The sequence below is a fragment of the Cavia porcellus genome, unplaced genomic scaffold, assembly GCF_034190915.1.
Source record: "Cavia porcellus strain 051 isolate PalLab524CR breed Dunkin Hartley unplaced genomic scaffold, mCavPor4.1 scaffold_22, whole genome shotgun sequence".
Lineage (NCBI taxonomy): Eukaryota > Metazoa > Chordata > Mammalia > Rodentia > Caviidae > Cavia > Cavia porcellus.
In genome coordinates this window covers 49,790,983-49,814,999 of record NW_026947505.1, presented here as the reverse complement: position 1 = coordinate 49,814,999, position 24,017 = coordinate 49,790,983, and the positions used below count along the sequence as shown (strand labels likewise).

The window sequence follows — 24,017 nt, the reverse complement described above, 5'->3', positions numbered from 1 at the left end:
AGACTTCCTGCGACAGAGCTGGCAAGAAATAGGCCAACAGGATGGGTCACCTAGCGAGGGCTGCGCAGCACAAACATGACTACCAAACCCCACAGGCTTGTGAAATGTCAGGCTTGTGAAAGAAACCGAAAGGAGTCCAATAAATTATGGATTCTGATTGTATCTAATTGCTTTAAGTTGGAAAGGTAAGCTCAGGCTGCCATTTGTTAGCACTTGTACTAAAATCACATGAAAAAATGGATCAAAAAATAACAAAACAAAGTGAAAACAGTAGACAAAATGTTATAGCTATCTAGACTGTAGAATGTGATTGCCATAATCAGAGGCATTCCATTAATAAAAACAAGGTACTCACCAACATGTATAAAATATGAATGATCCTTGATAATTGCTTCTGCTCTAAAGGAATCATCTTGATGATCAACTATTACTGAATCTAAACTGATATCCTTAAACAGAAAGCAAAGCAAAGTTAGAAAAATTAAAAATTAAAATTTTCTCTTTACTCCCACAACTCTATCTTCACTTCTCTTATGCAAACTAGTTCTCCTTCAAAGTACTTATCACAATTTTAATTATACATGTATCTGTTTAATATCACTTTACCCAGCAGTCTATAAGCTTTAAGTTAAGGGGATATCGTTAAAGCACCGTTTGACATCTAGGAGATACTCAATAAATATTTGGCAAAAACAAGCACAATGGCAAAATGTATAATTAGACCAGAAACCAAGATTTTGCACTTATTTCAATTATTCCTTTATTATGTGATACTAGAGAAATTGCACAGCCATTCACCCTCAGCTTACAAAGAAATTCACCAACAAATTTTAGATGTCTAATTTCTACATTGCCTTGATGCAAGGCATTTTGGCACCCATCATTGACGGTATAAACTAAAAGCGTTATCGCCCATAGAAAACCTTCCCCCTCTCTTAGCAGCTACCTTCTATGGTCTGTTTTATTACCTTCTAGAAGGCGACTGACTACTTTCTATTACCAGTAAGAGAGGAAGGACCCCAACCTTCCCAGACCCTGCTGTCTTCCTTTTGGATGTTGGTGAGGAGACAATAGTGAGAAGCAGAAGGCAGGCCAAGCAGTTTCTCTGCACCTCTTGGCTGTATTAGGCAAAAGCTGTTACCTCTCCAGAATGGTCAGATCATGCTGCAAGAGTCATAGGAGCTCATGGGTTCCGGGGTGGTTCTGCTACCACAGAAGTAGTATAAATTCTGTAAATTCCTAGCTATCAAAACTTACCTTTTAATCCACGTGTGGGGTCAACAGTTGTTGGAAGATGTGCTTGGATATATACTAAATTATCTGATTATCTATTCAATTCTCCAGCTGAACTGTGAGCTCTGTGAAAGGCAGTTCTCTATGTATCCAGTCCATTACTAGCTCCTGACAACACTTAACATAAAGGTGTTACACAAAGACTTATAGAATGAATTGTTTCACTTACTTTCGTTTATAAAAAGGGATCTGAACACCTTTAGTGGTTTAAACATATAAACCACAGCAGTGCAGTCTTTCTTATCCAAATTTATATTCTAGAAAATTTATTCTTAAGAAGTTAACTATGCTTTGCTTTTCTCGCCCATGTTTTTAAAAAATTCACAGAGAAGCATACTAAATACTTTCAAGTCTAATTTAAGAGCCCACAGTATACACCAGGCAGGAATCAGACTGTTGTGTTTCTGAACACTAGTGCTCCTTTGGGTAAATTATTTAATCTTTCTGCTTGTGTGTAAACTAGAGATAATAGTCTCTATCTCACAGAGTTGTAAGGAATAAATAAGCTAATGTAAGAAAAGTGCTTTAAAAAGGACTTGGCACTGCACATGATTAGCATTTTATTAACATTTATTATTTACTTTTTCCCCATATTTTTAATAATGTGCTTACCTTTTGTTTAGTATATATGACAATGGTTACTAAAGAGTCTGTTTGGAACCAGTCATAGCTGTAAAATATTAAGAAGAAAACAAATACTTATATTGATAATGGTGTGCATTAATGCATATAAAAATCATTATATGATTAAAATTTTCAGTGAGAAATATATTTCCCTAGCTTAAACCTTTATCTAAATAGTTGCCATAATACTTTACATTCTTTATTAAACAGCTGACAACTATTTCTAAATTTAAAATATCTATACTTCCAGGCTTTCGGGTAAAAAACAAAATAATATGGTTAAGATATTTTTTGTGAAAAGTTATACACCTTCCTACTAAAATCTTTTATCAGAGCAATGACAGCATATAGTACGTTTTGCTAAGAATAAAATAGTATGTACTGATACAGAAAGGCAGTAAGAGAAAGAATTATAAAGAAAACATATAGATCTGAAGGCATTTGAAGTATCATTAGCAAAAATATATATGCATTATTAAATTTAGTGTTAACTACTTAATTGATAATTATTTTAATTGATACAGTAATTTTCAAATATGTTCATTAAAACTTATATTACCAAGCCAGATATAAAAAATTGAATAGCTAAAAGAATTTATAGACTGACCATATGAAAAAATGCAACATAATGTTACACAGAATATATAATAAAACAGAAACTTGCTCACAGAAGAATACACTACAATGTCAGTATTATAAAAATAGTTTAACATAAGCCAGGTGTGATGGCACATGCCTGTAATCTTGGCACTCAGGAGACTGAGGCCGAAGCATCTTTATGAGTGTGAGACCAGTCTGGGCTACAAAGTGAGCTCAAGGCTAGCATGAACTGCATAGCGAGACCCTGTCTCAAAAAGACAAACAAAACAAAACAAAACACACAAAAAATAATGTCATGTAGGCATTGCTATTATTGGCCAAACTAGATGGAAGAAGTCAAATCTTAAGAGTTTACATCTAAGGTTGGTGAGTCACATACTTCTATCACATTCTTTTGTATTTCTTTGTATTTTCTATGATGAATGTGTATTTTTATGATCAGAAAAAAATTCAAAAATTTATATGTTTAAAAAGAATCAAATTCAGTTACATTTCCAATTCACATTTATAGCACAGCTCAGTCTCCAACATCTGACAATGAAGCACTATATAATACAGTTCATGTGTCAAAAAAGAATGATTAATAATAATTAAAGCTAGAGCTGGTTCCATCTCATAAATGTGTATATTTTTGTGTAGATATTATTAATTTTTAAAAAGTAAAACAGGAGTATATACCTTGGGGAATTAAGACCTTCTTCGGCAAGTGTATGTGCCACTTGGGTCTTGGGAAACATACCTTGGCAGAGAAACAACAACAAAATAGCAACAATTCACATACAAAGCAGTTACATTTTTCTCTAAAAAAATGTCTTTTCAGTTAACTTCTTGAACTATTATATACATACATAAGAGTACATAATTATAAATGTAGAATTTTCATAAAGTCAAACCCAAATCCTTGTACCCAACACCCTCTCTGTGCCCCTCCCCCAAGGATATCCAATGTGACTTTTAACACTATGATTAGTTTTTGCCTATTTGACTTCATATGGAAGAAATCATAGACCATTTCAAAAGAAGATATGGTAACTCATCTGGCAATCAAGCTGTGAGCTGCATTTCTATAACTTTTCTTCTTTTTAGATTCTATTTCTAAATGTACAATAATACAGTTCAGTCGGAGAAGCCACAGGCATTTCATAAATCAGTACTGACTAGCACTTCAAATTTTGGTAAGAGGGGATCAGTATCAGACATTAACAGCAAGTCACACTGAACAGCTGAGGAAGTCAGTGTGGCTCAGCCCAGAAGATTACATTAACACGCCCTTTAGCATTTATGTACGAACACTGGAGGTGACCTCACAGGCCCAGAGAGATGACCTATTCAGACATTTTTAATCATTAAAGTTACTCAAGCTTTGGGCAGACGAACATGTGCTCAGCAATGCCAAACAGGAATTATTTTAAGAGTAATGGATGGGATAAGGGGCCCATAAATTTCTGTCATCCTCTACGTTTGGGCAAGTAAACATATCTTTATGTTAAAAAGAATTTTACTCCACACAATTCTGTGAAGAAATTTTTATTTTAAATTAATATGACTCACCATTTAAGGCTCTCTTTTCTTCATCACATTCTGTATAGTGATTTGAAGGAAAAAAAATTAGTTAAGATTACTACAACGTCAGAGCCTATCAGAACATTTTACTGGTTTAACCATATTAGCCCCTCCTTGAAGAGCTTTCTTCTAATGTCTGAGAATACAGCTGGTGGCCTTTGATTCAAATAAGTAAGTTTCACCTCTAAAAATTACCATGTTATTTCTCTAGATGTTAGAGTCTCATTTCACTGGGCCTTTTCTACTTCTTTGAGATTTTTTTTCTGGTTATCTTTGTTAATCTCTGCCCCTCCCACCTAGTACAGTAAATGAACAGAGGATCTTGGAAATGCTACATAAGAGCTTACCACTGAGCTCAAGACCCCCAGTCAATTTCTCTAGAAAGCATATAAATCCCAAGTTTTGCCAGGTCATCATATTCTAAATTAATCTAAATAAATAGAATTTATTAGATTATAAAACAGGACACACATGTCAATGACCCAACCAACCAAAGAGATATTATCTGGCTGTTTTACTAATATTAACACTTAAAAATCAACACTGTTATAAGTTTAACATGGCTAAATTGATGAAAATATGTTTATGCATATATACATACATACATACATATATGTTAAGGCCCAGAGGGAAAAATGATAGGTATTTTCAGGATGGCAGCAAATTCACAAAGTTACAGATACTCATTATGGTCAAAATAAACTCCAAGCAAGTTGTTAGAATTAAAAAAAAACAACTTAAAAATGATAATAGGCTAATATTTAAGTAAATTGAAAGACATTACTTGTTAACATTAATCATCATGTTTCACAGACAAAGAAAGTAATGTACTTAAAACTTTAAATTTTTTGGTATCATATTTTCCAACCATTAGAAATTCTATAATTACCTATACTATTTCATCTGTCACAAAACAATCACAATTAAGGAGACCTGATAACTATCCACAATCACAATTAAAGATACCAGATGACCATCCTTTTCATTTTCCTCATTTTACCAAAATTTTATAATTAAAAAAGATCTTAATATAGAACAGATTATCATCCAGTTCCCTCACTTAAGAATGAAAATTTCAAGACCCCATCATGTAACATAGAGACAGCAGTATTCGCCCTGGAAGTTGCACCCTGGGAAGCACACATACTTGAAAATGGGGGAATGAGAAGGCAATCTGAAGAATTCCCCACCAAGAATTTCAGTGTCAAGGATATTTAGGAAAAAGAAGCAGGGCCCATCCTTGATATGTTGCATGCACATGAGATCCAGCAAATAAGCCATCTTGGAAAAAAATCTAACCAAGAGGAAAAGCCTAGCATAGCAGCAGCAGCCAGCTTGTGACAGCTGGCACCCAGCCCAGCAGCCACGGTCTAGTGCCTTTCTGTCCTAACTTCCTCCTTCTGGGAAATAGAGATTAGGGCACTAGACAAAAAATTGAAAATCATAGGATCATTCAGAGGGCAGTGACTGAAATTGCACTGGTAAGCTGTTGAGAAAGAAACAAATAAGGGCACAGTCCTGGTTAGAAACCTGGAACTGGACACAGAGAGCCACAGTTCAGTGAGTTAAAGGTGAAAGTCATTGCCCTAGTATAAATTATTGCACAGTTACAGCAATGGTCTAACATGGCAGAAAGCCAAAGGGGGAAGGCTCACCCTGACGGCCACTGGCCACTTCCTCTTTCTTCCCCTTCAGCCCACATTGTTACTTTTCCATTTGCACATTAAGAAAATTCCAATCAGTTCCTCGCATGTCACCAATGCCCGCCCCATGCACCACTTCCAATCAGAGGTCATATAACCTCTGTCCCTCTGTACCTGTTTAGAAGGAGAAAGCCACACCTCTGAGGATGGTGGGCTCCTCCCTCCCCATGTCCTCAAATAAATGGCCATTTTCACCTTGGCTTTTCTTCTGTTTCTTTACTGCACCAGAAAACTAACATTTTGGTGCCGAAACCCAGGAAACTGGCAGAGTGTGTTGGCTCCTGGGGGTTACCTCCGGTCTTGAGCTTCCTCTGCCTCTTTTCCTCTTACGAGCCTCTTTTCCTTCTTCCAGGACCTGCTTATTTGATGCTCCTAGTCTGATCCAATACCAACCCACCTCATTTGTCACAGGTGAGATACCATTTTCTGAGGTTTACTATTTCAATTTCTCAGTGGATAACAGCTTTCACATTCCTCCAATAACCAAGGCAATGCTGTTTGCAGCCTTAGAAATTCATAAGCTTTTGTCAGAGAACCTATCTGTTGCCATCCGTGGACAAAGCAGTTTTCACACTCTTTGAGCAGGACAGCCTGAGGCAAAACTGTTACCCTCTTGTTCTCTGGGACCACGACCCACACTCTCAGTGATGGCTGATGAAAATGGATGTTGGGACCTTTCTTGTCACACTTTCAAAATAGGTGACAACTTTTTTCGATAAGTGTGCCTCAGTACAGTTTTTATGTCCTTGGTGGAGAGGGCTAAAGTTCTTACATCCAGAGGCAAAGTTTCTCACCTCTAATTCAGTCCTGTCCCCCAAAAAGCACACCTCTGGGGTGCTTGGTTCATAACCTTGGTGCTCCTGGCCTAAAAAAAAAGGCTACAAAAACAAAAAAACCCTGATCTTTCACTGCTGGGTGGCTTGGCCAACCTAGCAGCTTAATGGCAGCCCATGTCCTAAGGGAGGGTCGTTTGACCCCTCTATCCTTCAAAATTTATATAACTTTTGTCACAACAGTGGCAAGTTGGCAGAAACCCCTTATGGCTCAGGCCTTTCTCACTTTGAGGATGTGTTCTTCTCTCATTCAGTGTTGTACAGCAGCCCAGATACTTCTGGCTCACTCTGTTCCACCAGGATCTTTCCCTTCCTCCCCACCAGACTCCTTAGACAGTGTGCCTCCTGTCTTTACTGCTCCTCTCTCCTTTAGTCCAAACTCCTCAACTCGAGCCATCTATCCTGTCAGACAGCCCCACTTCTTCTGTCCCCGCTACTCCTGTGTCACCATTCTCCTCGCCAGCTCACCATACTGGGTCTCACAGGTTTCAATTGCCTAGCAGACAGCATGGTGCTCAAATGCCACCTCACAGTCCCAAGCCATATGCTCCTCATCAGCAATCTTGCTGCAGCTCACAAGGAGGTCAGGTATCATCATGCAGTCCCTCATCATGTGTTCAGCAGCAGTCATCCCGTTGTGGGTCTTATGGTAACGAGTCACAATCTTGTGCTTCCCTGTCACATGCTGACAAGTGGTCATTTTATGGTCAGTCTCCCTGTAACCGCTGGATGTCTGCTGGATGACTGGCTGCTCAGTGGCAATCTACACTCCCACTCCACAGCATTCTCAGCCTCAACCCCTATTTCCCCCTTCTGCTTCAAAACAGACCACACATTAGTCATAAAACATGTGCAAATAAAAAAAATTGAAATGATATTACAACGAAATTAGAAATCAATAGCAAAAGAAACTACAGAAACTATACAAACACATAGAAATTGAATAATTCACAGCTGAAATCAATGGAACACAGAAAAAAAAATCAAAGAAGAAAGTAATAAGTCCCTAGTCTCAAATGGCAAACAATATCCAAAACTATGAGACACAATGAAAATACTAGAAGAGGGAAGTTTAAAGCCATGAATGCTCACATTAGAAAAAGTGCCCCTAAATAAGTAACATAATGATGGACCTCAAGTTCCCAGGAAAACAAGAATAACTCAAATCCAAGACTTGTGAAAAAACAATAAATACCAGAGCAGAAATTAATAAAGTTGAGGAAAAAAGACAAAGGATCAATGAATCAAATGGTTGGTTCTTTGAAAGGATAAGTGAGAGTGATAAACCTCAGCCAAACATACCAAAGAAAGAGATGCAATAAGAAATTAAGAAGATAAAATCACAAGGGACAACACTGAAATCCAGAGGATGATTATAAGAAACTATTTTTTAAAACATATCTTCCAATAAATTAGGGAATCTAGAAGAAATGGATAAGTTCTTAGACAGATATGAATACTAATACTTAAGAAGATATAAACCCTGAACAGGCTAATAGCAAACTAGAGGCCACAATAAAAACTCTACCAATTAAGAAAAATTCAGTATCTGACAGCTTTCCCACTTAATTTTCTAGAACTCTCTGGATGTGGCAGTGCATGTCTGTAATTGCAGCACTTGGGAGGTTAAGGCAAGAGGATTGACGAAAACTGGAGGCCAATCTGGGCTCCATGGTGAGTTCAAGGCCAGGCTGAACTACATAGTGAGACCCTGTTTTGGAAAACACAATGTTTATGACAGAGCTTTTAGGAAACATTAATGCCACCACACCTCTTATTCCTTGAAGCTAGTCTTGCCCTGATATGAAAACCAGAGAATGACTCACAAAAAAAGAAAACTATAGGACAATTTTTTCAAATAAACAGATACAAAAATCATCAACAACACTTCCAACCAAAGGCAACAAATCATTAAATAGATCATGACACATCTTGACCACAGACACAGAAAAACCCTCTGAAAAAATCCAACATCCGTTCTTCAGAAAAACAAAATCCTGATTAAAAAAAAAGTTACAGAATGTCCTTATATCATACTGATAAAAGCCATTTATGACAAGACCACTGATCACATCATGGGCAAAATGGGGAAAAACTAAAAAGCATTTCTTCTAAAATCAGGAACAAGATCAATGTGTTTATTCTTACCACTCCTGTTCAACACAGTACTTCAAGCTTTAGACAGAGCAATCAGGCAAGAGAAAGAAGAGAGGATATGAACAGGAAAGGAAGGCGTTAAGCTATCCTTATTCACAGAAAACATGATCCTTTACAGAGAAGATCCAACAGCTCTACCAAAAGACTCTTAGAAATAATAAATAAAATCAGCACACAACATTCAATCATGTTCTTGTACACCAACAGTGAACTGGAAAAGAAATCAAGAGTAACATCCCACTCCCAGTGTGTATGTATATATATTTATATATGTATATGTATGTGTATATATATATATTTATAAAGCTATAAATAACAACAAAAAGCAAAAAAAACTAGGAATTAACTTAATGAAGTAAAAGATCTTTATAATAAAAATTATATTCATGTGAAGACAAGAATTGAAGAGGACGTTAGAAAACGTACAGAAATTCCTTGTTCTTGGATAGTTAGAACCAAGATTGTCAAAATTGTCACATTACCAAAATGACATATCAATATAATACAATTCTAGTTACAATCCCATAAGCATTTTCAACAAAACTAGGGGATAAAAAGTGCTAAATTGTATATAAAACCAGAAGAGACTCAGAATAGCCAATGACACCCTAAGCAACCAGAGCAAAGCAGAAAACATTACAACCCTGGACTTCAAATTACACTAAAATGCTACAGTAATAAAAACAGTATGGTACAGCATAAAAACAGATGTGTTACCAATGGAATATACTAGAGGATGTAAAAAAACACCAAACACCTTTGACTATCAGATTTTTGACAAAGTACCAAAAAGATGTATTTGAAGAAAGATAGCCTCCATAACAAATGAAGTTGGAGAAACTCATTATCCATGTGCAGAAGAATAAATTTAGATATATATTTTTTACCTCATATTGAAAACGAATAGATCAAAGACCTAAATATAAAACAAACATTTAATTGGCTGAAATAAAAATTGGTGAAACTCTTAAAAGACATAAGCATAGCAAGGAATTTCTGAACAGAACTCCAATTCTACAAGATACAATACAGTACCAAGTATTAACAAATGGGATTAAGTCAAATTAAAAAGCATCTGTGTAGCAAAGCAAACAGCCAACAGAATGAAGAGATAAACTACAGAATGGGGGAAAATGTTTACCAATTACTTCTCTGACTCAGGACTAATACCAAGAATATACAAAGAACTCAAAAAAATTAGACCCCACAGGAAGATCCAATCAAATGATCAACAACTGAAATTAATAGGCATTTCTCAGAAGAAATACAAGTGGCTAATAAAGCCATGAAAAAATGTTCATCTTTGTCCATTAAAAATGCAAAATCAAAACAACACTGAGATTCCATCCTACTCCTGAAAGATGATCATCAAGAACTCAAAATACAAATGTTGGGAAGGTCATGGAGAAAAAGGAACCCTCAACAATGTTGGTGGGAATGTAAACTAGTACAATCACTATAAAAATAAGAATGGAGATTTCTCAAAAAACTAAAATTAGGAATTCTGTTTGACCCACCTATACCTCTCCTGGGTATCTTCCTGAAAGAATTAAAGACATCATATTACAGTGACACACACACACACACACACACACACACTAATGTTTATAGCAGCACAACTCACAATAGCTAAATTATGGAAGCAGCCTATATGCCTGCTAACAGATAAACGAACAAACTGTCTTGAAAGCATTGCCAAGCATCAACTAGAGCAAAATCAACCACCACTGACTGCCAGTGGTTAAGAAGCAAAGGAAAAGAAATTATTCCCACATTATAAAGTTATTCTACACCTTACAAAAAGAAACACATTTTTTTTTTAAAAAAAAAGAGGGCTTGTCTGACTAAATAACATTGATTCTTTAGTAAGATATGCAAGTCCTTAAACCTCAGTATCTGTAATTTTAAATGGAGGTGAGGGGTTGGGGGTTTAGTTCAGCAGCACAAGGGTCTGCCTGGCAAGTGCAAGGTCATGAGTTCAATCCCCAGTACACAAACAAACAAACAAAAAAAACCCTTTTAAATGGAGGGTGATAGACCATCTCTAAATCTATCTCTAACTGTTCAACCATCTATGGCTCTAAATCCTTTACTGTCATTAACTGCTAGGAAACGGCGATGAAACCTAAACACAAAGTAATTGAAACTTAGATATGAAGGTATGGAGTGGTGAAAATCGTTCAAGAAAGGAGATGTTACTATATACAGCTCAATTAGTTAGAAATATTATAGGCAGCCAGACAGGGTTAGGCCCTCAAGAGTCAGTGCAGAGAATAAGGACACAACTGTAGGTGGAAGCATATTTGTTAGAGGTCAGACATCAAGACAAAGGCAGAATAACTACACCTACATACTTTCCCTAAGGATAAACACTAATTATTCATAGTCTAAATAGGCATCAATCACATGGGTGATCAGAATTGCCTTGTGTTCAGATTTTCTTTGCATTAAGAAGTACGTCTTATTTGTGTTCAAAATGTAAATATAAGCCACAGGGAATGAATGGCAAATACTGAACTCCCCACATGGGATCCTTTTCTGTCAATGATCTAAAATCAGATTAAACAAGATCTCAGAAAATTTTCAGACAATCCTAATAAGTACACTGAGGTCTTTAGAGGACTTACCCAGACCTATGAACCAGACTGGAAAGATGTGATGTTACTCTTAAATCAAACACTGACTTTTAGTGACAGACAAGCAGCACTACAAGCTGCTATCATATTTAGAGATGAACAGCATATTAATTTGGGAAGGTGGAGACACAGGCAACCAGAGGAACAGCCAGTTCCTACTGGAAAGCAAGCAGTCCCTATACAAAACCCCCACTAGCCCACTACCAGACAGAAGATGGTACAGGAGATACTTTCAGACATATATTCTTAAAGGTCTAAGGATGAAAATTAAGGCTGTCAGGTGTTTTAAACTGTCAACTATTCATCACTGTAAAGATGAAAATCCCTCTGCCTTCTTAGATAATTTATGAGAGATACTGATGAAACATATTTCCCTAGCTCTTGATTTTATAGACAAGTTTATACCAGTAAGCCCTAGATATTAGAAAAAAACTGCAAAAAAAAAATGGATTTTGCTCCAAATAGCTCACTTGATACTTTAGGTTAAGAGTTGCCTCTTCAGCATTTTTTAGTTGAAGCCAGGAGAAAGTAAAGGGAAAAAAATAAGAAGACCAAGAGAAGATATCTGCCTTTGTCACAGACTTAGAAGAAACAGACCCTAAGTCTGATTCTCAGGGCACCAAGAAGAGCTTGACAACTAAACTTACCTGCTATTGCTGCAAAAAACCAGGCCACCTTGCCAGAGATATAGCTCACTGTACAAGGTCCTGAATTTGATTCCTGGCACCAAAAACAAAAACAAAAACAGGCCACTTTAAGAGGGACAGCCATAAGAGGCCCCTGAGCCACAGCAGGATTGCAAAGGTGGCCACTGGAAGTCAATGCTGAGGAGCAAAGTCTCAGAGCTCAGGCTCCTCTTACCAGCCAGTCCAGCAGCAAGACTAAAGGCCTCAGGGCATTCTCTGCCTTTTTCCGCTGGCAAAATTGTCATCTCCACAGCAGATAAGCAGGTAATCAGGAATACAGAGAGAACAGAAACCAGTCCATTGCCGGGCACTGCTGCGTGTTTCTTGGGCCCTCTTTTCAACCCTGGTCTTCCTTCCCAACTGTCATATCTCAGTGAAAAGAAGTTAATGGAGAGGAGGTAAACTGCTATTTCTCACAATCCTTAGGCTGTAACTGGAATCGTTTTCTTATTCCATATTCCTTTTATGCCTAAAATTTTAATTCCCCTCCTGGGGAGAAATAATTTATCTGATTTGAATACTGTAATAAATGTGACCAGGTCAGGCACACTGCCTTCCCCTCACGGAGATAGAAATAAATTCTGAAGTATGGACAACTACAGGTAGAATAGATAGAGCAGTGAGAGCTACTCCAGTGCAAGTGTATCTCTAAGATCCTACTTTTTTCTCACCACAGACAATATACTCTATAAGACCGTAAGAGAAGATTATTGTCTATAATTGATAACTTAAGAGCACAAAGTTAAATTCAAGTCTGCAGTAGCCACTATAACACTCCAATCTTGGGAGTTCAAAATCCCAATAGAGTATAAAGATTAGTATAGGATAAATGCCAATCCATCAGTTAGTACCTAACCTGTACACTCTCTTTTCTCAGATCTCAGAAGATGCCAACTGATTATCAGTGTTAGATTTAAAAGATGCTCTCTTTTTTACATGTAGATTTCTAGTTTCTTTTTGAAAATCCTTACAAGCAGGCCTCTCAAATGACAAGCACTGTGCTTCCACAAGGATTCACAGACAGTCCTCATTTTGGAGGACAAGGGCTTTCCTACAACTTGGTGTTTTGAATTTTTCCAGCTCATGGTCTTGTAAAATACAGATGATTTACTGTTATGTGCCTACTCAATCTACCAAGTCACTCACCTTCTGCTGAACTTCCTAGCAGACAGGAGTTAAAAGGTTTCTAAGTTTAAGACACAACTTTAAAGCCTTGAGATAAAATACTTGAACCTTGTATCTAAGAGAACCCAAATGCTGGGAGAAGAAAGAATAAAAACAGTTTTCTTCCTATGGCCCAAAACTCTAAAACAGCTAAGGGGATTCCAAGGAATTACAGGCTTTTGTTACCTTTGGATAGCAGAATATGGTGAGATTGCATGACCCCTTTATCAGTTTATAAAGGAAGTCCAAAAGATAGATATCCATACTTTAACCTGATTTCCAAACTGCAATCCAGAAACTTAACATTTCTAAATGCTCTAGCACTGCACCTATGAGAAGGATATCATTTCAATTTGTTGATGAAAGGTGAGGCATGGCTTGTAGAGTGCTTACACAGGGATTGAAGATCTGCTCGACAGCCTGTAGAGTATCTGGGTCATGAATTAGACATTATTGCAAAGGTATAGGCTGCTTGCCTTAGAGCTGTGGCTGCAATAGTTCTCTTGGTGCCAGAGGCATCCAAGCTGACTTCAGGCAAAGATCTCACTGCATACAACCCTACAATGTGGCAGGACTTCTTTTTTCTTCAAAGTGAGCTTATGGCTATTAGATAACCAACTTCTTAAATACTAAGCTCTACTTCTAGAAGAACATGTTTATCCTTAAACCTTGCCACCTTTCTACAAGAAAAACAAAATTGAGGCTGAAAGACATCACTGCAAACAAGTAATTTTTCATACATATGCAGCCAGAAAATATTTGTTAGACATACCCCTCCCTGACCCTGATTTGATCCTTTTCTGTGATGGCAAACAGAACAAAAAGACAGGGTATGCAGTAGTGATTTTGCATCAGACTTTTAAAAGTTCCTCATTTGCCTGTGGCGATAGTGCTCAGCTAACAGAACTCATATCAGAACTTTACATCTCAGTAAAGCACAAGAAGGTCAATATTTATATGATGATGATTATATGTGAGTAACTACAACTACAGGACAATTAATAGAAAGACCCCTTATGTTGGGAACAACAACAAAAAAATCACTGTTATCCTTATTGGCCCAAATGCTATTAAATACGTGGCATAGACATCCCCTGAGCACCGTATATACAGAATAACTTTATATGTTAAAGACTGTTTTGCAACAGACTAGTATAATGGCCCTAAAATTAGATGAGAAGCCCCTAACAGCACTTATAGTCCTGTGGAGCCAATTTGTGGCTATGGACGGACAGGAGATGCATGAAGGAACTTATGTGGTTACAAGGCAGGAGTATCAAAAGTATCAACAAACCTGAAAACTTCCCCCACCTACAGCATGGATGGTCCAGAAATGTGTTTCACTGCTATGATCATTTGGCTGCCGTTTTGTCCCTTCCCTAGGACTAGAGGATGTCATGTAACACACCGAGGCCTTAACTAACTACACTCAGTAGGCCTTAAATGACACAATGATCAGTCTCTCTCTTAATGAAAAAGTAAAAGTATGAGGCAAGGCATCTTCCAAACTTGGATGGCATTCTAACAGAAGCACAAGGGGGCACTTGTGCAATTGTAAAAGATAAATGTGTATACATTCCTGGTCTTTTTGCTAACATCTCAATGGCTGTGCAAGATATTAAATGAGAGGTTAATGCCATATCAGATCTGAAATTCTTTGGGCCTGCTCCTTCCTCTCTTTGTGTGTAGCTATTACTATAGATAGCTAAGTTATTTAAAAATATTGTGGGCAGTCAGAAAGGGCTGGGGCCTGGAAAGGTCAGTGCAAAAGACAACGGTAGCTGGAGGCACATTCATTAAAGGACAGGCATCAAGAAAAGAGAGATGACTACACCCACATATTTCTCCTAGGGATGAACAGCAGAAAGCGATATTCTAAACAGGCGTCAAGCGTGCAAGGGTAGAAGACCAAAACCTCCTTAACCCACCCACCCCATCCAGGAAAGTCCTTGTCCACCCCATGCGCTCTTGATATGTGACTTGCTTCCCAATTTGATCCCCATTTAATCAATATAACCTAAGTAACCATACTTGTTATAATCTTACTGGTTCATCTTAAGTTTTCTCCCACTTCAGACACACCTTGTGACTTCCTACTGGATTAACACTACCTAAGTAACAATACTTGTAATCTTAGTAGCTGTTATAGTTTTGTCACACCTTGAACCTGTCTTACATCGTGGCTTTGCTCAATAAAACACCATTGAAAAACAGTCAGCAGGCAACCCATTTTCTGGGATCCCTTCTGTGTCTCTCAGACTGAAGCTTTTTTTTTTTCCAATAAAGACTTCCTAAATACATGAAAAAATGTTCATCATCATTACTCATTAGAGAAATGCAAATTAAAACCACACTGAGATTTCATCTCACTCCTGAAAGAATGGCCAAGATCAAGAAAACTACCAACAACAAATGCTGGAGAGGCTGTGGGGAAAAGGAACTCTCCTGCACTGTTGACGGGAGTGTAGACTGGTGCAACCATTTTGGAGTCAGTCTGGAGATTTCTCAGAAAGCTGGGATTGGAAGTCCCATTTGATCCAGCTATTCCACTTCTAGGCATATTCCCAGAAAAACTGAAAACATCATACCACAGTGATATAGCCATGTTTATAGCAGCACAATTTGTAATAGCCAGATCTTGGAAACAACCTAAGTGTCCAGCAACTGAGGAATGGATAAAAAAGTTGTGGTATTTTTATACAATGGAGTACTACTCAGCTATAAAGAATGATCACATTGATACATTTATAAATAAATGGATGCAGCTTGAGACCATACTCATAAGTGAAATAAATCAAACTCACATATATAAATACCATATAGTATTCCTAGTGTAAGAAATGGTAAGAATACATAAAAGTATATGGTAATCATGATTCTTCATTATATTTCTTTGAAGCCTTATAATGTTTACATTCATTAGTTGGAATTGTTTTATTCTGGGTTGTTTGATTTTATTGTCTGTGATGATATGAATAGCTATTCTGAGGAAAACAAGACATTATAATAGCTAGTGTTGATTTAATATCATCTTGTTTTACAGTCCTACCATGCTTTGGTTCTTCAGTCTCCATCAGTTTTATCATGTTGTATCTTATTGGATTTTATTATGTGTGATAGTATAAACAAATTTTTTTATGGACAAGGGGATAATATAGTAACCATTGTTCGTTTCTGTTAGTTGGTTCTGAATGCCCTGTAATACTTTCATTCTCTTGAATGGCTTTATACTATTTTGTTATGTTTGATACTATAATATATGAAGGTATATTCCAATATTTCAAGGACAGAGACACTGTGGTAGCTACTGGTATGTTGGACTGTCTTGTGGTTAAACACTATGTTGCTTAAATTGTTCTGCTCTGATATGTTTTGCTATGTCCTCTTTTATCTTAATCTTTTTAAAATAAAAAAATTTAAAAAAAAATAAAGTCTTGCTACCCTTAACCTCTACTGTTCCTGGAATTCATTCCTCAGTTTTATAGAACACAATCTCTGCACTTTGGACATTTAGCAGGTCAAGAATTTCTTTCCTTTATATCATTTGCAGGTCTCCACTAAGATAACTGCACAAAATTAAGAGTTTGCTTAGATTTTGGACTTTGACTCACTTAGGGAATCAAAATTTTTATGTTATGTTTTTGCCCACTGCTTATAATTGCTCATGTTCTGTTATATAATTTTGTTAAAATAATAAAATTAAAAACATGGGAAAGTTATGATGCTTCTTTAATGGGATATTTTATTCTTGCTTTGTATACATTACATTTGGACTGGTTGCTGAACTTACCAGTGTCCCTTATTTGACTTGATTGCTGTGGTTTATCTTAGCAGCAATAGGGAAAAGTTGTGTTTAGAGTTCCCCCTACTGGATTTTGACATGAAATGCTATAAAATGGTCTTTCCATGAAGTCTAGTTACTATTTACTATTAATATACCTATTAATAAACCATGGGACCCCCTACCACCAGTTTAAAAGGTGATAGGTTGGGTGATAGGTTAACACTTGGGGTACACACTGGTCCTGGGACACACTGGGACACACTGGTCCTGTTGAGCCTGTTCTGCCTCAGTTTCCTTTCTGGTCTGATGTTCTGCTGGTGAGGAGACAATCTGAAGTCTCCATTCTCATCTTTCCAGCCTGATGGTAACGACTCACGGGTAAGCTGTTTCCATGACTCACTGTGAGCATGAGAAGACAAGACTTTCTCTAATTTCATTTCTGGTCTTTCCCCCTCACTTTGTACTTCCCTTTTTTTTTTTTTTTTTTTTTTTTTTTTTTTTTTTTGGCAGATAAGGTTAGAGAAGAACTCTAAATTACCCCAACCTTTTCCTCCTCCTGAACAACTAATAACTTTTACATAAAACCCACAGAATGATGATTTGTTAATGCCGAAGACAGGGAATTTATCTTAGTCGAAGCACACATTGGCCATCTCTGGGTCGCATATGACATTGGAACTTTGCCAGTCCAGAACACACATAAAAGCAATGTCCTGTCTTAGTGTTGTGGGCAAAAGTCTTCCTCAGGAGACTGCACCCAAAACCATGTGGAAAGCACAGACTTCTGGGTGGAACCAAAAGGCACTATTTCCAAAGCACCGCACTTACGGGAAGAAACACACTTAGCCTAAGGGAGGATTTCCTACCTTTTTTCTCCCTTCCTAGATCTAGCTATCATTTATATGTATAGGAGAGGAAAATACTTTGGTAAAAAGTTGACAACTTTAAAACTTTTACTGTAAACTTTTAAAATGCCATATAATGATTTTTGCTTGGATTATTATCTATCCCTTAGAGAACTTTAACAAACAGTGGTTAATCTGCCAGCTGGTTAAATGCTCTTACTGCAGCTGCTACTCTTAAAGCAAAGGACAAGTTTCCCCAGTGCCTAATGGGCAATGGAATGTTGACAAGATAGGCATTTCTGGATTCCTTTCTGGAGACAGAACTCTAGTTACACAGAACAGTAGAAACTGAGGAGTCATGGCCAGGGCTGCTCCCTGGCAGACACCCAAAGGTTCCTCAGTGGAAACTGGCTCTTGACTGCCTGACTGGGAAGCTAGTAGAAAAATTTCTACTATTTCTCATACTTTTCTCTCTTTTCTAGTAAGTTAGAAACTCTCCCTAAGTTTTCTCCAATTTGCTGGGAATTAATGAGAACCACCTTGTCTTTATATCACCAGCTTGCAACAACTGTTTGCCTTTCAAAAGGAAAGCAGCTATCAGGGTGAATGATTATATTTGTGCCTTGCACATGCTAACTAGGAGTAAAAAAGAGATTTTAGCTTTTTTTCTTGCATGTACACGTTGAAGACTGAAAAAAAATGTCTTTACTAATATGTAAATTCTGATTGGTAGGTGATGGACATAAGTTTAACCTGTGAGCTTCAGAGACATAAACATTTTAAAATGGACTTTAAAAGGTACAGTCTTGTCTTGTTGCTGCGAAAGGTTGACTAGGGATTGAGGTAACACAAGTGTCTTGGAGACTTCCATGCCCCATAGCCCTGGGCAGAATCCCTCAAGCCCACTGTTGGTTCTGTCTCTACAGGTAATCTCCTTTACAGTCTGAGAAGTGCTTCTACTATTTCCAACTCACTTTTTGGTATTTGCCCCTTTTCAAAGAACTAGAAAACAATGGTTTAGTGCTAAGGAATGCTTCCTTCTTTAAACATGATTGTTAAAGCTGGCATCACATGTAAATTCTGTTTATAAAAACACCTACAGGAGTTAAATATCTAAGCTCCTTAAAGTCCTTGGTAAGATAAAATTAAGTACCAGTATGAGGATGAGTAGGCTGGTTGAATTTTATCTTCTGGTATTTCTCCAGACAGCATCCACCTGCCCTGGAGTGAAATGAACTTGAAGGATGCCATGAGGGTTTAGAAATCAAATAGAAATTAAAGGGACACTGACGTTTTCTTTTTGATTTTGCTGGAGAGCTCACTGTCAAAGTCACTTACTCCTTTGGAATGTATGTTTAAGCACTGGAAAGTATCTCATCCTGACACACTGAAAAAAGAGCAGTTTACTACTTTTCGGTACCTGCATATGGCCTGTCTACCCAGCAGAGCCAAGACATAAAGCAGAGAAAGTATTGATTTCAATGCACATAACTAGAATTGTACTTAACAGAGAGGAAATATGGTCAAAATTGCCTTATGTCCAAACTTTCTTTGCATTAAAAATAATTAAGAAATAATCCTTAATTTTTGTTCAAAATGTCAATATGAGACACAGGAAAATTAGATACCTCTTGCCTCTTAAAACATCCACTATCTCTGAGCCTGAGGGTGCTCCTCCTAGACCTTTGGAGCCTGAGGACAAGGTTTGCCAGACAACCTTAAGCAAAGGCTTACCCACTATTACTGAGTCTGAGGCTTCTCAAGAACTACTTGCCTTTTGGGTCCTTAATGTAAAGCTTCTAGGCCAACTATGATTAAACATGAGACTGTATCGATTCTAAACTGATTTTGTTCAAGCTCCTCAAGGTCAATATCCCTTACAGAAAGTAAACAGGGAATTCAGAACTACCTTCGTTCATGTGACCCTTTACTCTCAGTAACCTGAAACAGATTAGGCAAGATCTAGGAAAGTTTTTCAGATGATCCTGATAAGTACATTAAGGTTTTAGAGCACTTACTCAGACCTATGAACTTAGTTGAGGAGACACAATGGTAAACTTAAATCATTGAATGCCAATGAAAGACAATGGGTACAGACTTCAATCTGAATTTCTTGAGTATATTACAGATATCCAGGGATACATATTTTCAGAATAGATTTAAATAGAGCCTAGCCAGCACTGTTGTAAAGGAAATTTACCTAGGTGACTGGACAGAGAACCCAAAATGTCTCAAAGACCTATTTGTTCTAGGGCCAAGATTTTTCCTGGGCTATTACCTGCCTTTGTCTGTCCCAGGAGGCAATAGATCTCTTTTGCAGGCTGAGATTTGAAACTTTCAATTTAGAGTCATTTATTAGAAAATAAGCCTTAGATAATTAGAACACTTTCATTTTCTCTCTTTCAAAAGGTTAAAAAACAGTCATTTAGGACCTTTGATTATTGGTTTCATTTTCAATTTGGCAGGATAGGTGGAATCAATCAGAACTTGTTTCTGGAAGCATGCTTTGCTAAGCATTAGAGCTCCATTCTGGGAAAGCTGTTAGTCTTAATTGTCTCTCTGCACCTGAGATGATTACGTTTTAGCTCATATTTGGAGTCATTCTTCTGTCCCTTTTCTACTGCCCTGCCCCCGAAAAATAATACAGCTTATAGCAGTATTTGGCCCAAAACAATTTTCTCCTCTGTGGCTGTTGAATTTCAGGAACACATTTCCAGAATGGTGAGTTTCCCCTCCCTGGTACTTTTCCAGAGTAAAACTGATCTTCACTTATATCTGGATCATATTTAAAAAACGTATCTAGATTTAATCCTGAAGCTCTTGAAGAACAGATGTGCAAATTTTAGTCCAAGTTTATCTATCTTTTAGGTCTTAGACAAAACTGGAGCTTAACTTCTTCTACTACTCTCTTTCCTCAAGAATGATGCTGACTGGTATTTATAGGACAGGACCCACTGATTTTTATAACACAGATAAGCTCGATGATAAAACAAAACATTCCTAGGGAATCTTATGAGCTTACCAGTTTTAAATGAAAACAAAGATTAAAAATTAGGCACCGCCCCGGTTCACAGGGGACTGCCTCTCTTTGTGATTTCTCTCCAAACCATCTTGCCAGGCTAGCTTCTATTCTCAAAGATATGACAATTGTGACTCTAAAATAAAAGGCCAATATCTAAGAACAATCTAAGAGTCACAGCAAAATGATTAAGACTGTCACAGGTGGACCTATAGCAGGACAAAGTGAAGCCATGGCAGGCCTTCTTCCTCCTGCTGTTTTAAATTCCTACTAGCCCCTAAGAGTGCCACCTCCTCTCTTTCTACACCCAAACGTGGGCTTCCTGAAAACAGTTAAAATTACCTTCAATAGTCTGCCCTACACGTGACTATCAAAACAATGATGAGAAGCCTATATAGCAAGATAGCCTAATCAGATAAACCATCGGGTGAGGGTCCATTTTAAAAAGTTTCTTTGTTTTTACTGATTTTTACTACAAAGGATCACTGTTAATTTACTTACAAAATGTTCTCACTAATATATTTATGGTTATAAACTTTAAAAATTGTAAAAGAAGTTATGATGAAATACATCTGAGTGCACTCTGGCTTGTTAACAACTGTCATGTGTGCCTGTTTATCTGTTCAACTTGTGACATTACAATACAGCTATTTTTGTTTTATTCACTTTGCCTTTTTGGATGTTTAAAATATTTGTCTATAACTCAGGTTGGCTTATAAATGTCATTAGAGTTAGGGATATGATTCTACCCAGGTTGCCAACTGAAGAAAATGATGTCGACTGCAGCCACCCATTCAGGACCCCTTTTGTCTCTCTTAGAAGCTTTCTTTGTGGTAATACTTTCAGCTCTTAACCTCTATTATTCCCTATAACTCATTCCTCAGTTTTCAGGAACACGAAGTCAGTGTATCAGATATCTAACAGATTTGGAGTTATAATATTTTCCTTATATTATTTAGATTATTTGCACATCCTACATCATCCCTATGTTATCCCTAAATGATAAGTGTGCCAGGATCCTGGAATGGATGGATGCCCAGAACAGTTCCCAAAGCTCTGCGTGTGGACTTCTCCTGAGTACTCAAGTGAGTTTTCCATAGGAAGGCCCTGACCTGAGGTCAGCCTGAGGAATGGAAGATACAAAAAAGATGATCCACACTGAGCTTTGGCTACTGTTCTGCCTTGCATGGTGGCACATTCTCATGCTGTAGGATATATTTTTTTTCATACTTTTACTTGGCCCTATCTCCCTCTGCAGAGCCTGTTTCTTCTCCTACTTTTAATAAAATTTTGCTATTTGTGCTTGTTTTGTGCCAATTTTTTGCTCAGGCCAAAAAGAACCTAGAAACCACCTCCAGAAGAGGACTTCAGCACTCCAAAACATGATAACAAAGCTACAATAAATGAGAAATTAGAACCAATACTGAGGTAAGATAGAAGTGAAAACTAGATCAAAAGGAGATAAGGAAGTTGGAATTTGTAAAAAATTATACTTTGAAGAAAAACTGCAGGTTCAAAAAACAAACCCTGTTTACTTTTTTCTTTCTTTCCCAACACAGAGTAAAGGGGCTTGCCCCTTCACTGTTTACTTGGAAATGGTCCCCTTTCCCCCATGAGTGGGCCACACTGTTGAGATTTCCCAGACGACTGGATCATTATCTCACCACAGGTGGGCCATCCTCTCCAACCCCAATAGACAAGACAGACTACAGATGAGCAAATTCCACATACTCCCACTACTCAAAACAGATCCCCAGTTTCCAGCTGCATTGTGCCTCACTTCTCTGAGTACTCACACTCTGCTCCTGAGTGCATCCTATGTCTACATCTAATAAACCCTTCTCATGTTTCTTTCACTGACATGTACTGAAAATTTTTTTTTCCCTGATGGGAATAAGTGAACCTGCAAACCTATTTTAAAAGACTATGATGTTCTTATTTCAGCATAGGAGACCTTCCAGATCCAGCCCAGTGACAATACCTCTGAGACTGCAGTACACTGTTGGCAAATACCATTTTTTAAAATGATATTAAAATTTTTAAAAAGCACATTTATGTATAGAACCATACTGTCCAAAAATGAAATATAATGTAGCTACAAGTATATTTTAAAATTTTCTAATAACCTGGTCAACAGGTTATTAGAAAACACAAGCTAAATTAAATTTAATGTTTCTAGTTAACATATCCAAAATATTATCATTTCAATGTATAATCAATGAAAACTCATGAGATATTCCACGTATAGTAAGACTTGAATCCAGCCTGTATTTTACATTTATAGCATAAATGAATTTGCCTTATGCACAGCCTAGCAGTCAGTAGCCACATGTGACTAGCAGCTACATTAATGACAACCAAAGAATAAGGGCAGAGACAAAGTATGTATAGATATATACATAGATTATCAATATTTGACCCTTATCTTTCAAGTAGTTTCTTCTTTATTCATCAATGATAAATCTTTGTAAACATAATATAAACTACAATATCTTTTAAATAAAGGATTATAATAAACAGCAAGTTCTTTACTTAGTATTTGTTATGGTTTAATCTTAAATGCACACCCAAAATTCTGATGCATTAACCTACTAATGACTTAGGTAGGGTCTGGTAGGAGGTGAGCTCCCAGGAGTATGACCTGGAAAGGTATATTTTTATCCTAGGCCCTTCCTTCCTCTGCTTCCTGGCTGCATGGGATGAGCAGCTTTCCTGTATCAGGTCCTTTCACCATGTCATTTCTGCCTCAGAACCTGCAGACTGCGGCCCTAACTCTCTGAGACTGTGAGCCAAATAAATCTGTTTTTAAATTGTGGGTATCACATACTTTGTCCCAGTGATGGGAAAGCTAAGTATGGTACATTCATAGTATGTTTTAGAGTGGAATAGTTTCACTAGTGTAAAATCTTTAAAAGTGGAAAAAATATTGTGATTTATTTAAATCTATTTGTTGAATCCAAGTTAAACTTAGAAAGGTTCTTGGGCATCACCCATCATTATTCCAGTTTTAGTGCCAGCCCTTACCTTTTGGAACTGCAGGTTTAACTGCCATTCTGCCAACCAGACATTCTTTCAGCATGGATTCATAATTGACCCAACGGTGAACCTGG

The 24,017-nt window shown here is 37.2% G+C and overlaps 1 protein-coding gene across 3 annotated transcripts in view; it reads right to left on the bottom strand.

Moving 5' to 3' along the window:
* Nucleotides 1–24,017, bottom strand: part of LOC100725594 (cytochrome b5 reductase 4) — a 95,644-nt gene that overhangs the window by 31,195 nt on the left and 40,432 nt on the right. For all 3 annotated transcript variants that reach the window (XM_063233163.1, XM_063233162.1, XM_005005944.4), the window contains 5 exons: nucleotides 23,932–24,013; nucleotides 4,069–4,098; nucleotides 3,196–3,256; nucleotides 1,906–1,963; nucleotides 356–449 (listed from right to left, as the gene is read on the bottom strand). In XM_063233163.1, coding sequence (XP_063089233.1) covers nucleotides 356–449; nucleotides 1,906–1,963; nucleotides 3,196–3,256; nucleotides 4,069–4,098; nucleotides 23,932–24,013 — 325 coding nt within the window. The remainder of the gene's footprint in view (nucleotides 1–355; nucleotides 450–1,905; nucleotides 1,964–3,195; nucleotides 3,257–4,068; nucleotides 4,099–23,931; nucleotides 24,014–24,017) is intronic.